This window comes from Accipiter gentilis, chromosome 9, assembly GCF_929443795.1.
Source record: "Accipiter gentilis chromosome 9, bAccGen1.1, whole genome shotgun sequence".
NCBI lineage: Eukaryota > Metazoa > Chordata > Aves > Accipitriformes > Accipitridae > Astur > Astur gentilis.
Window position 1 is genome coordinate 2,839,519 of NC_064888.1, and position 14,654 is coordinate 2,854,172.

Here is a 14,654-nt window from a genome sequence, read left to right on the forward strand (position 1 = left end):
TTACAGAAATTGCATCAGTTCATGGTTTTCTAAATAGAAGGAATTAATTCAGATAAACCCTTACGTGGACATTCTTAACTGAAGTTTAATGGTGACTGACTTTGAGTTAGCTACATTCACTTATCTCTGTTTTATTCCAGGCTCCATCATTGATCCACATAACAGATTCATTCTCCCTTTCTGTCTCCTACAGTTTATTTGTCTCATCTCTTTTCCCAAATCTAGGGACCCAGATATTTCTTGGCGTCTCCAGAGTGCTATTGAAACACAAATTAAATAAATGCTACTTTTAAAGAATTTAATTTCTGTGAAGGATGCGCAATTCCATGAGTTTGGCTCACATTAGTTCAAACACATTTTCTGGGTCCAGCTCTTAGGTAAATAGGAAAGGCTCTAAACCAACAAACTAAAAAAATATTTATACTTACATTTAAAATAATAAAGGTGCCAATCCCAGACTGTAGTCATTCCACACACAATAGTTTGATCATGTTAAAGTGGGAAAAAGCTATTAACTCTCCAGTGAAGATGGTTTAAATGAATTTCCCTTATCCTTATTGTTGTGCTCTGCTATACAGAGACAGAGACAACCTCCCCAGGTAAGAAGCCAGGAGCCCTATATTAAGCATGGAGCGCCTGGACCCAAATTATAAGCTGTGAAGCAAAGTTCTCCCAGCATTTTCAGGACATCAGTCTCATCTTTTTAAAAGCTAGTTTTAGAAGTAGCTGAAGTAACAAGAGCCAGCAAGTTATTTTATTCAAGGTCTTAATAATTTTTTTCTTAAAGTAGATTAAGATTCTGTCACTATTTGTATAGTTTGTTCCTATGCATCTTGTATCTTGTTCAACTACAAAGTGACAAAACAATTTATTTCTTTATATATATATATATATTTTTATAACTCAAGGCTTTTTCTCCTTTACATCTTTTAACTTAATTTAAAAAGAATGATTTCTTACAGAGAATTCACCTTCAGTAGATGTGCTGGATTTCCTGCACTGGAAGTCTTTATATTAACTGTCAAACTTGTTTTTTAACAACACTCTGTACGTCCCCCATGCCTTTGCTGTTCTATATCAACGCATTACAACACTGATGCACTTAAATATATGTGCTGTCTGTTACTGTCCATTGTTCCTAACAGATTCAGCCTTAGACATCCTAATTCCTAGAAGCCAGCATTGTCATACTGGAATACAGTCAAAACTGAAAAACACAAGGGCAAGAATTAGGCAATAGGCTAAACCGTCAAGTTTATGTATCAGAGTAGTAGATCTGAAGTCAGTGTTATTAGACCAAACTACAGAGAATGTGATATATTCGTGTACTGAGAGAAGAAATGAAGAACACAAAGTTCACTTCATCATTGCTTCCACTTCTCCTATTAAATCTCTCAGCCTCTGCTTGGTACAGCTGACCTTTAAACACTGCAGTGGGAGATTTGCATCTGTGCCAAAAGACAAGATAATCAGAGGATTCTTCCCTGCTCCCATCAAATTCCTTTTTTAATCTCAAGTTCACCCAGCCTATCACTCCTCCTCTCAGAAAGCATTACATCTCTTTGATAGATCAGCTCAGGAGAACAGCCTGTCAGCTTCCCCAAACAAGAAATTTCTAGTTACTGAGGACCTGCTTTTTTCCTTGTGTAGATGTGACATTTCAGTCCTCCTTTTTACCTATCTTTTGTTCACTTACACATACTTGTTCTCTCAATATCAGAATTTGTTTTGGTCTTAGGTAGAAGTGAACCACAGGCCAGAACACTATATTCACTAAAAACTGGCATGTCTTACAAGGGACTGTAAAGTACAATCAAGTCCCCTAAGGCTTTTCATCATTATTTTGTCATAATTTTCACAATTTTAAATAAGTGTTTATATTCAGAGCTAATTTTGAAATTTCCTAGAAGACAAGACTGTTCGAAAATGTTTCCATATAATCAGATATTTCAATTAGATTTGCAATTTAATTGTAATGTTTTAAATGAAAAGGCATTTCAAAGCAAAACCTAAGTGTGTAAAATTTCAAAGCAGTTAATCTTCATTTTTTGAAATATTTTTATCAAAATCGCTGCATTAAATAAGGAATTCCAATTAAAACCACGCATTTTCTAACAGAAACGTATCTTTTGGGAATTTATTTTAGCCAAGGCTCACAGACAAAGACAGAGAGTACAGACAGAATCTTAACCCAAATCTGGTTGCTTTTTTCATTCTGCAATATATCCTACTTTTTCAATGTCACAAAATCAATATTCAGACTTACTCTAATGCAGTATATGAGCAATATAAGGAAGGCACTGTAGCCTAGAATAACCTCTGTCTGAAGAATGTTTAATGTGACCTTTGGTACTCATGAGAATACTTCAGTTACCAAGTGTCCGTTTCATATGTGGGAAGTGATCAGTATAATAGCCAAAGTGGGCATCTTAAGGTTTTTTTCCTTTCTGCTGTGTAACTGGGGCTATTTCGCTTCCTCCGTATATCTGAAGATACTAATCACTTTTACAACTAAGAGATTCTGGTTTGTGCAATTACTGTGCAGCTATAATAGTGCAAAGATGTTAACCAAGGTATCTCAAATACTTTGGCACTATTTGAGCTTTTTGAATACCAGCACTGTCTACAAAGCACCGGCTAATATTCCTGGTAAGTGTGGCTACCATCCCAAGTGCATGTATTTTTTTAAGAGAAGCTAGAACCTCTAGGGTAAGAGCACAGAGCAGTTAATAAACTCAGGAGAGAGAAAACATAAGAAAACAAGGAAGAAAATGCTACCTGTAGTTGCTACTACCTTTGGAAACATCATTGCCCCAGGTCTGGTGGGCGATGTCTTTCCATTTCACTGATGTTTTGTACTTCACTGAATTTATATACATACTTCTGAACTGTATTATATTGTTATGTCTTAAATCAGATTTTAAAGGAAAGACTCTTACTTCCAAATGCTAATTCAGAAGAGAGAGATTGTAAGAGACACTAATCCTCAAGCTGATTTACAAAGGTCACTGGCCTATGAGGATACTGTTTGTTTTTTAAATTACAATATGAGCAGTGAGTCAGTGTAGCAGGCAAGTTAGCGTAGCTCAATTAACAATTCATATTCAAAGAGGAAAAAAAAAGTATGTTCTTTCTCAAGACCTATTGCTTCTATTTGAGAAGTTTTCATTTTCTGATTAAAATAGAAACCACAGAAAATCTCTCTTGATATTTCAAGTAGTACTTCTAATTTCCGTATCAAATTCATTGTTGGAGAAACCTTTTTGAGAAGATGAACTTTTGTTTTTATAATGTCCAACTCCATGTACTGTATCTATATACAAAATAATATCATAACCTACTATTCAAACATCCTTGATCTTTCAAAAACAGATGCAAAAAATGCACTGAAATATAGGATGCACCTGATTAACAACTGCTATATGAGGCATGAGAAAATGCAACATTATGTATGTCTCAAAATAGACCAACACTCATCTCTCAAGGTACAATTCATCTCACCTCACTTCAGCTATCTAGAAATTAGACATCCAGACTAAACTAGCCATGTAGTCAAAGGAGAGACAGGCACTTAATATAAGCAAGATAAATCTTCTTTGGGAATTCTTTATCTTGGGTTAAGGGTAAACAAGTTAAATAAGGTTTTAAGTTGAAAAAAGACCAACACAATCAAATCTCAGAATACCTACCTGACTTTTTCAACTTCAAAAAAAGACAAACCAAGGTAAATGACAAGTGAAAGTGATACTGATGAGTATGGGGGGTGGTGGGAGGAGAGGGCAGTATTGTTAGTACATGTTTTAATTTGAGTGGATAAGTAAATGCTTAAACTGGAAATAACACAAACATCAATGGTTTGTTTTACTTAAAAATGGACTTACATCCTAATCCTGTGACATCAAAATCATTGCATTATCTATCACCGTTGGACTTGCTGGCTGCAATACTAGAATCGATTTTTATGTGACTGGAGATCTGACTACACAAATACACAGGTCTTTGTGGACCAGATTCAGAAATTTTTTTTGCAAATTTCTGCAATCAAGTGAAATATCACAGAAGGGAAATTAAACATGGATGGTTTTATCAACATGGCAACAACAGTATCATTTGCAGCTGGCAGAGTCATAGAATAACTGTGTATATTAACACTTATAATGGACATATTAGACTAGGTAATAAAACTATGCTGATTCAAATTATGGCTCACTGATTATTTTGAGAAGGCAGTATCATCACTTTATTACAATATGTCGACATGTGTCCATTTTTTAATTGGTATTACCAAATTCATCATTGGTGCAACACTAACATCATCACCCCAGTTGCTCTGAAGCCTTGTAGGTGTGTGGAGCATGTTCAGCTGCAACAGTGTGTTTGACAGGATAGAGCTGAGACAGTGGGTTTTTTAAAGATGAGATTTACTGAAGTTGAAGTCATGACTGGATTCAGGAAAAGCTACATTTTTAAAAAATACTGTTATCTTAGTTTGGATAGAATTAAACTTCAGCAGACAGTACATACAGCTGATTTCACAGCACATATCTTCAAGTGCAAAAAGTTACCTTTATATGATGAAAAGGAAACAGTCATAAAGCTTTCTTACACCATAAATATCTTTCAGAAGAGCAATGTTAAATTCAAGCAGAAATGGACAGACCTGTTTCCATACATGGAAGCAATGGAATAATGCCCCCCCTGAGGTTGCCAAGAAAGAGCTAGACTATTAATTGGACTGTGTATGCAGTACTGAGATCCAGACATGTAGATCCTACGGCTCCTCCAAGAATCGGGGTGGCTGAGTAACCAGTAATTCTCAGCTGATACAGACAGATTAGCATCACTTTTTTTCAACCTCAGGAACAAATCAGCAGGAAATTGGGAGAAAGCCATGAGCCAGAAATTTCCTTGTGGTCACAGTGTCTGCATTAACTTTTTATTAATTTTTGTTATGCATCTTTTACCAAGTTATTCGGAGTAGGAAATAAAAGAACTAATGAAGATTTGCAGAAGGACCTCATGATACTAGATGACTACATGATAACATGGAAGATGAAATTCAATCTAGAGAGATGCAAAGTAACTCATTTTGGGAAAAAAAAAAACCAATAGCCAGTTTTACATATCTATGACAGACCTCAGCAGACTAGTACTAATCAGGAATAAGATTTTGGGATTATCATATAAGCTTTCTGTGAAAGTTGCAGTTTAGTGTTCAGCAGTTATCTGAGAAGAAACACTATTAGGAATTAAACACATGTGGAAACAGAGAACATCAAGAATTATCTTGAATATCTTGAACAGCATGCACAGTTCTGACCTACCACCTCATGAGCTGGAAGGCGCTGGAAAAGGTACAGCAAAGGTAGCAAGGTGATCCTTTTATGGCTTCCAAACAAGGAAAATTTAAAAAGACCAGGAATACTCAACTTGGAAAACAGACAACTGAAGGAGGACATGACAGAGGTCTGTAAGTGGCAGGGAGAAGGAAGATAGGGACTGGTGCTCATTTTCTCTTCTGATACAGGAATTCAGAGACAGCAGATGAAATCATCATGTGGGGGTTTCACAGATACTTCTCTACACAACACATAGTCAAGTAGTGAAATTCTTTACCATGGGATGTTATGGATGTCCAAAGTTTACAATGGGCTCAGATCCACACCTCCTGTGTTTTACGTTCAGAAAAAAAGGACAGTGAGAATGTAAATGTTTTTTTTCTTAGCTTTTGTTCTCCGAGACAAAAACTAAGGATTGCCAGCATCTCAGCTAGTTTTCACATCTCAATGCTTGCAAGCACCTTCACTACGTCCTATGTTCCATGAAGGCTATTTGCAGCTGACAAAATAAAAAACTTTTTTCTTCCAATAAAGAAGGTGTTTTGTATTTAACAATATGGGCAGTTTTGCTTGCATCATTAGCCGTGGCTGTATGATTTCCTGCCCACAATCCAGCCAACTCCTTGGATGTCACAACTACATGTAGATAGTAAAACTCCTTTATAGTTATATTACAATTGTCTGATGTCTCATCTACCTCACCTACCAGCCTTCTCTAGCACAGTTACTGTTGTATGCCATTTTTTGCAACAATTTTTTCTTAGTAGTTTGCTTTTAAAATATTTTACCTTCAACTGTTGTCTCTGTTAGTATTCCATAGCCAGGTATATGCCACCCATGACCTTGCACTTCAATACTTGACTTAAGTTATTCTCAGTTGCAGAGATCAAGCCCAATTCTGCAATAGCATACATGACTAGCTTTCCAGATTTATATTTCTTAACCTGAAAGTTGTAAGGGGATTTGTTTGTTGACTTGTAACAGTGAAGGAAATAAAGTAATGAACGTGAGGAACCTCCTGCGAACATGCAAATCATAACTGTCATTTAAAAGCCTTCTAATAAAATACAAAGATGCTTGACAACTTTCTCATAAACCCTGGAAATGTTGTACAGGGTTGGATCTTGAATTAACCTGTCATCCAACTCAAAATCTTACAGATGGCAGACAACACCACGTTATGAAACATATCCCTGGCAAAGGGGACAGGTGATGTTTATACATTAGAGATTTCACCAAGAAAAAGTAAATTCTTTGATAAATAAATGGACAATAGAAGTAGCAAGGATACAAAGCCAACTCATCTCCTTTCTGTCTGTCCTGTCCTTCTTGCAGAATCCGGCTTCCCAATTTTGGTAGCACTCTTATCTATACCTGATTTCTATGGAATATCCATTACCCATGGCACCATGATCAGTTGGAAACCAAGCTCCATACAGATTTGCCACTTCTCAGTTTCTGAAGTATGTGTGTATTTCTGAAGTACATATACTTGTGAAAACTAAGATTAGTAAGGTCTATCTATCTGTTATATTCCTTGACAAATTAAAGCAACGGTGCAGTGTTCTACTACTGTCAATTTAAATATAGATATATATTCTCAGGTTAAGTTTTTAGCCCACTAAAAACCAAAATATGCTTCCAATTTACAGCTCTAATGCATTTAACTGCTATTCCATTTATATCAATTGAATTGATATTACACTTTCCACAAAACAGCTGCGATTATTCTTTTTCTTTGATAATGCTGTTGGAAATGACTGATTTTTTCTTAAAAATCAGATAAATCTGTTTGTATGTACAAAGCCCCTTTATATGTACAAAGGCCGCTTGCTTAGCTGTTAATATTTTTTTCATTTTTGTTTTGTTTTATATCTGATAGGCTACCAGTTGATGGATGCAGTACAACTACTATCTAATTAATTTGCTGGAGAGTTTAGCAGTACAGTTTATCAAAAAGCCATCAATCAAGCTCTCACTTAGACATACTGGTAAGTGCATTTAACTGATATAAGCAACTTTTCAATAAGATACTTCAGTTCTCACAGATATCCAGAAGATAACTTCAATTTTATTTTATGTTAATTTTCCATAACAGCATACGATATAAGCGCGAGTAAAGTGACAATTTGGAACAACTAATTCAACAATAGGAGGTGGCACTGTGTACCGTCTCTCTGAAAGCCACTTAAAACATTTTTAGAAGTATGTGTTCTTAACTGTAGGCACCATATTAAGTCACAGCATAAATATAAATATCTATACACATACTGTATATTTACATGTACAGTAAGATCAGTCTACCAGGTAACAGGGCCCCTTTTATACCACAGTCATGAGAGTCTTGCTTTTATCCCCTCACATGATTTGTTTATGATTTACTAATTTGCTTGTAAAGTAAATATGTCTGATGTCCTCAGAATAATCTGGATAAATGAATCTCCACTAGTGTTTACATTCATGAACTATACACATACTTTCCCTCTTAGACTACTCTGCTTAATAGCATTTAAGTAATAAGTTTAGGTAAAAACAGAGGGTTCTGAAGTTAATCGTTCAGTGAGGTGAACGAAGGCAATCTCTGCAAGTTTTTGAGGTATCACTGTCTAGTCTGGTTATACACTGTGAAATGGACTAATAACGTCTATGCTAAAAAAGAACATTTGACTTTTTTTTTTTTCTTCCTTTCTAAGTGGTAACTATGCTGGATTTGAAAACTTTGCTACTGTTTTTCCTACATCACTAAGGATAGATAGATATCTTCTGGGTAGTCTTATGTTCACATAAGCAGCTGCTTGTAAATTTTTTAGGCAGTGTATCTGTGCAGCCATCAGCCCCTTTAATCACAAACATACCCTGATGGCCAGCTATTCCTTGCATTTGGGAAACAAATTCAAACCCATGAAAGGAAATGAATATTGGATTTTTAGGTTCACATCTTCTAAATTGAATAATGATTCGGGTATTTCAGTTGACCTGGACTCAATTCCAAATTCGGTGAAGTTATCTGATCTTCAGGGATCTCCTGTCCTTTCTAAAAATCAAGCCACTTCAGGCTGGTTTAGCTTCAGCAATAAAAATCTGAAAAACTTTCAAAACTTTGGGTTTGTGTTTTAGCTTTCATTTGATTTTGCAGCATGGTCAAAACGAGACACTCTTGTAAATCGGAGAATAATAACTAGTCTTATTCTGTAACTACACAGCCATGAAGAGAAACATAAATGCAATACTCTACTTTTACTTCAGCTGTTTACCTATTTGTCTTTCATTATCTGTAGATCATCCAAGATTAATGAATTCATTCTGAGCCAAATAGTTTTCCTAAGTAAATTTTCAGCCAGAGTGAATTCATTGATTTTTCCCATTTTTGCATTACTGCACACAAAAGCACTAAAAGCTTCAAAAAACCCACAAAAATTAGCAACACATTCCTTATAAGCACTTGAGATAACATTCCTGCAAAATCCATGACTTCAGTATTCCAGCAGCGTTTCAAGCTCCAGTTTGACTGAGTTTAAGTCAGTGAATATTTAGCCACATTTGCAGGACTCATTGTCCAACAAACTAAAATCTCTGCCCAGCTCTATTTGCAAATTTCTAAGTGATGAAGAAGTATCATTTATAAGTAATAAAGAAGTACATTCTTTAGAAATTAATACTGAGTATACAATGTACGCGAGTGAATTTATTCAGCATATACGCCAACATGCTTTCAGTCTGCTAGAGAGTTCATGGCTTTAAACTGTGTGTCAGAGCACCATTTCCTCTTCAGCATATCATTACACAGGCTATAAACTTTCAAAGTGAGAAAGGTGGCAAACAACTAACACTAATACAGTGTCTCATGTAGTTTGGATAGCAGTATTCTGAACACTTTGCCCTAATACTCCTTAGAATCACACATTTGACCACGTTCCTACTGAACTGGAAAGGCTTACACTGATTTCTCAAATTAGAATTCCCCACCACCTAATTTTTATGCAATGAAATACTATATAAATGCTGATACCACAAAGCCCACTATTTTACTGCATTAACATTACCTAAAAAAAGGAGTATGTTTACTACTACCCTAGGCCATTTATGTATTCTTTCCTGAAATGCCAGGCTTAATTGTTTTATGCTATCTGCCAGCAAAGGAAATGTGCAGTGGGCAAGTCAGTTATACCATATATTCCAAAAAAGTGCAACTCCATCAAACATACATACCTCCACAAGCCTGCTGGTATGTTCTCGAAATATAGCAGCATATTCCTTTATTTCTTTCTCTCTTCCATTTTTAGCAGCTTCAATGAGAACTAGAAGTGGAACAGTGGTATCTAAGAAGGAGTCTGAGATGTGATCTATAATGGCTTTACGGAGCTGCAAAAGAAAGCATTACATTAGTATCTACTAATTGGACTATTTATTAAAGTCTACTGTAATTATTGTCCATTAGTATTGTATAACATAAATATGTACACACTGTATTCCTGCATTATTTGCAGGATTATGTGTCTGAAACCTATGGCAGCTGCAATTTATCTATTACACAGAAAACTCTATATAATTTCAGGGACAATTTTAATATACCACTATCTAAATATGCATGTTTGTGTGTGTGTGTGTGTGTGTGTGTGTGTGTGTGAGAGAGAGTACAGATACATAAAACACTTAAAACATGTAATGGTTCTGTTGAAATCAAGGGAGCCAAACAAATATTCATGTTCTTTGAGGAATAAACAACTTAAATGATTCCACACATGAAAAATTACTATTAGACCAAACCTAATGTCTCCTGGGTATTCTCTCTTGAAGTTCAGACACCAAGGGAGAAGGCTATTTCATTTTACAAATGAAATATTAATTTAATTATGTTCGTACTCACAAAATAGTCTACATCACATGTTTTCATAATTGCAAACTTACCCAAGTATTTTCTACCTTGTTGGAAACCCCAACAATACAGTTTGATTAGCAAAACAGTAGCCTTCATAGTAATTATATCAATGAGATTACTGATTATGCCACCTGATAATAGATTAATAGAGCAAGAAGAACTATAAATGAGTCTGAAGTTCAATTTTCTCTACTTTAATTGTTCTTGAACTTCTTAAATTATTAAAGAAGTGTAACATTCTGCTACAATATGCCTCTCTTAAATTAGGTTTCATGTGAGCTTACAGCTGATCATTGGGACATTACTTCACTTAAGAGGTTATTTTCCATGTTATAAACCTACACATGGCAATTGTTCATTTTAATCATAGAATACTACAAGAAATATACCAATTGTGATGATACATGTAATGCAACTAAATTATCAAGTTCACTGAATTTCCTACTGCAAATAATTATTTTTACTATTGTCGTGGTTTACCCCCAGCCAGCAACTAAGCACCATGCAGCCGCTCACTCACTCCCCCCCATCCAGTGGGATGGAGGAGAAAATAGGGAAAAAAAAGTAAAACTCCTGGGTTGAGATAAGAATGGTTTAATAGAACAGAAAAGAAGAAACTAATAATGATAATGATAACACTAATAAAATGACAACAGCAATAATAAAAGGATTGGAATGTACAAATGATGCGCAGGGCAATTGCTCACCACCCGCCGACCGACACTTCGCCGGTCCCCAAGCGGCAATTCCCTGCTCCCACTTCCCAGTTCCTAAACTAGATGGGACGTCCCATGGTATGGAATACAGCGTTGGCCAGTTTGGGTCAGGTGCCCTGGCTGTGTCCTGGGCCAACTTCTTGTGCCCTGGCTGGGCATGAGAAGCTGAAAAATCCTTGACTATAGTCTAAACACTACTGAGCAACAGCTGAAAACATCAGTGTTATCAACATTCTTTGCATACTGAACTCAAACCATAGCACTGTACCAGCTACTAGGAAGGCAGTTAACTCTATCCCAGCTCAAACCAGGACAACAATATATAAAAAAAGAGATATTGATTGGAACAGAAAAGAACATAAAAGGCTTTTAAGCTCTTATAAGCTGACAGGTTTGTTGCCAAAGGACATGTTTTCACTTAGCATTTTGCTGCAATGTATCTATGTGAAAACTCAGTAGAAGTAAAGATGCCTACAGCTAGAAAAATGCAAAAAAATCACAATCTTTTTGGTGCTGCTGTCCTTGTAGGTAGGGCAGTGAACATGCACAGCAGAAATAATAGTACAGAAATCTGTTGGTTTGTCAAGATAAGATTTGATATGAATTCCACCACCAGCTTTTGGATAGCCTCACCATCTAAAGCTGGCTCTCACTGATTCACCAAGCACATGGGACAGACAAATCTTAAATACATTAAAAAAAAAAAAAAATTACAGGTAAGTACATTCAGAATATTTTTTTGTCTTCTAACTTACTGTAGCTTATCACATTAGGGCATACTATCTGGATACATTGTATGTTCTCAAAAGTAATTTACAAATCCAAAAGCTATAGGATTCCAATACAAAACTGGATTTTTACTGTCATGTTCACATTCCCAGCTTTATTCAGGCTGGAGTTTTAAAAAATAAAAAGATAGATATAATAAAAAGTTTCACTACCAGGAACAAAATACATTGAACCTCCAGTCCTCCCAAGTTACCTGTTAAAATTTATGTGTTGGAAAAGTCCAACTGGAGAAAACAGACATACTTGCCTGCTTCAAATTAAGTATGTGAATGTGACCTTGAGGAATCACAGTTTAAACATTAAGATTTCAATTTACAATAATCAGCAACAAAAAGCTGTGGAAATATATCCACAGCCAATGATTCATTATCACCAGAAGAAATATTTTTGGATTCTGCATAGCCTAGATTGTAGGACTTTCACAGCCTTATTGTATTATTTGAGGACCAGTGACTGCAATGACCTTAGTCATATTTGTGGTGAGCTCGAGGCATCAAATTTTCAAGCCAGCAGCCTAATTTTCTCTCTCATCACATAATTCTTTGCTGTAGCTTTTTACTAGTTTGCTTGGTTTAATTAACCTTTCACACATAAATTATCATTATTATTTTGTTCTAAGAAATCCTCTACCCTGCAATTAAACAGTGGAACGCATCTTCTTCAAAAAAAAAAAAAAAAAAGATAATGCTGTGTCTTTGCTGAATACAAACAAGTTTGAAATTATGTTCCTGTTTCAGCTATGCGAAGGAATACATGAAGCTGATTTTCAAACGATGGCTTATGTAGTATTAAAGAATGAAGAAATACAATGTAGAACAAAGAAAGGAAAAAGACAAAATAAGAAAAGGAGTATCTGAAACAATATCTATTTCTCTTCATCCTAATCATAACAATCATTTTTTTCCACGACTCAGTAAGTTTGTTTCTGACTCTGGCCAGCTCTAAAGCAAAATGCTAAAAGCTAAGTAGCCATGTAGGGAGACATATAAACAGACAAAGAACAGCACCAGTAATGCTAGCAGGCAATACTAGGGAAGTTATTGTGCTATAATTAAAATTTTTCTCATATTTTTAAGTGAAAGAGACACCATCAGAAGAGGGAAAGCAGAGGGAAGATGGCATCTGACAAATTGTTTTATTTTTAAGGTGCAAGGTCTTATTCTTCCTTTGAGCAGACTGCTACAGAAGTGGAAGCATGGAGAGTTTTTGTTTTGCTATCGAAATGCATTAAAAAATAACATAGAAACATGTTGTTTATAAAACACGGGGCATAAGTTCATCAAAAACAAACAGTGGAGGCTAGAGAAGAAAATCCCAGCAGCTGTTTGCAACACTATTAAACATCAGTATCCTTATGAGTACAGAAAACTGTGTTTGCCTCTATTTGCCTATTGCCTCACAAGACTACACGGGCAAAAATCCTGGAAGAACTAAAGATTAGTTATTCTTGAGGGATCTCTCTTGCTTGTTTCAAAGGGATGCCAGGAAGGCAATCTCCTCTGTGTTCAGCAAAAGCTATCCATGATGAAGAAGCAATATAAGAATATCATGAGGAACAACATTTATTAAAAAAACAACCGACCTAAACTGTGGAATGACCATAGGAGAAACATCTGTGCACTCCATTCACAGTACGCTGGGAAACAACTGGGAGGTAAGAACCAAGTGTGGTAATTTCTCAGAACTAGAAATTGGAATGAATAGGCAATTCCCTCCTAAATATTCATACAGCTTTACTAGGCAGGGAAGCAGTGATCTAGGTAAAACTGAACACGCAGAAATGACATGCACATCTCTGGCACAATACAAGAAAAAGCAAAACAAAACAGAATAGTTGAAAATCACCACAAGTACTGGCCAAGTTCCTGAAGTGAATACAAATCATTTCATTTGAAAAGCCAGAGATTTTTACAACTTCCAGAATACACTGTTCTTGAGATAGCTTCTTTTGCCTTCAAGTCTTGCCAGATTCCTTCACTTTACTAACTGTGGTTTACAAAGACGTTCCATAGGGGCCCATGGCATAACCCCCAATCAGGTGGTGACTTACATGATCGTTTTGTTTATTGTGCACTACACTGAAGAGATTTCAAAAATACAACTTAATAAGGTTTCATCTTCAACCCCAATTTTGCAGAGGCAAACCCAGTAACTGACTGAAAGCAGAGTATATTGTGCACACCAAAGCCCTGAATCCACTGTGAGTGTCTAATGTAATACCAGCTATGGTACATAGATAGTATCATTCAAAAAAATTTTAAGTATTATAAAAGCTGTAAGAGTAGACCAAATAGCAATTTTCTTGTTTCTATTAAAAGTGGTGGAAGACAGGATATTGAATGTTCATAAGTGAAAGCAAATAAGACTCTACTGCAATATCTGCAGGCATAGAACTCAAAATTTCATGTTTCCCAGATCAGGAATTAGACATGCAGTAAGAACTCCTCCTAAAACAATTCTTATGCAATTCACATGAACACAGAATTGGAAGAAGTAGATGAAATATTTCTCAGAAACATCTTCCAGTGGAAAATGTCAAGAAACCATAGAGCTACTATAGACTGGCTATAAATTGGGCCATGTAAATGATTACATTCAGCCTGAACATTTTACACAGGTTTATAGAAATGCACAAACTGAATTAGTTATCTGATTTTAAACACTGTAAACGAGTCAGTAAACTGTTATAAGTCAGAGTTTAATTAACCCACAGATGGGACTGTAGGACAGAACAGGAGAGTTCCCAGACACGCTGAGCTTGTGACGCAAGTCACCGGCTATCTGAGCTGAACATATTTTTGATGGACTGTGAGCAGAAATTGGATAGCTAGTTAGTTGTAAACACTATATTTATATTATATTCATCTCATCTTTCAAGGCTTCCCCTGGCTGATTATGGGAGACAGGAAGGAATTTATTCATCATCTTGAA

General features: G+C 35.7%; 1 protein-coding gene across 4 annotated transcripts in view; it reads right to left on the minus strand.

Annotated features, from left to right (window-relative positions):
• Positions 1 to 14,654, minus strand: part of CTNNA3 (catenin alpha 3) — a 502,927-nt gene that overhangs the window by 198,175 nt on the left and 290,098 nt on the right. For all 4 annotated transcript variants that reach the window (XM_049810858.1, XM_049810861.1, XM_049810860.1 and 1 more), the window contains one exon: positions 9,549 to 9,701. In XM_049810858.1, coding sequence (XP_049666815.1) covers positions 9,549 to 9,701 — 153 coding nt within the window. The remainder of the gene's footprint in view (positions 1 to 9,548; positions 9,702 to 14,654) is intronic.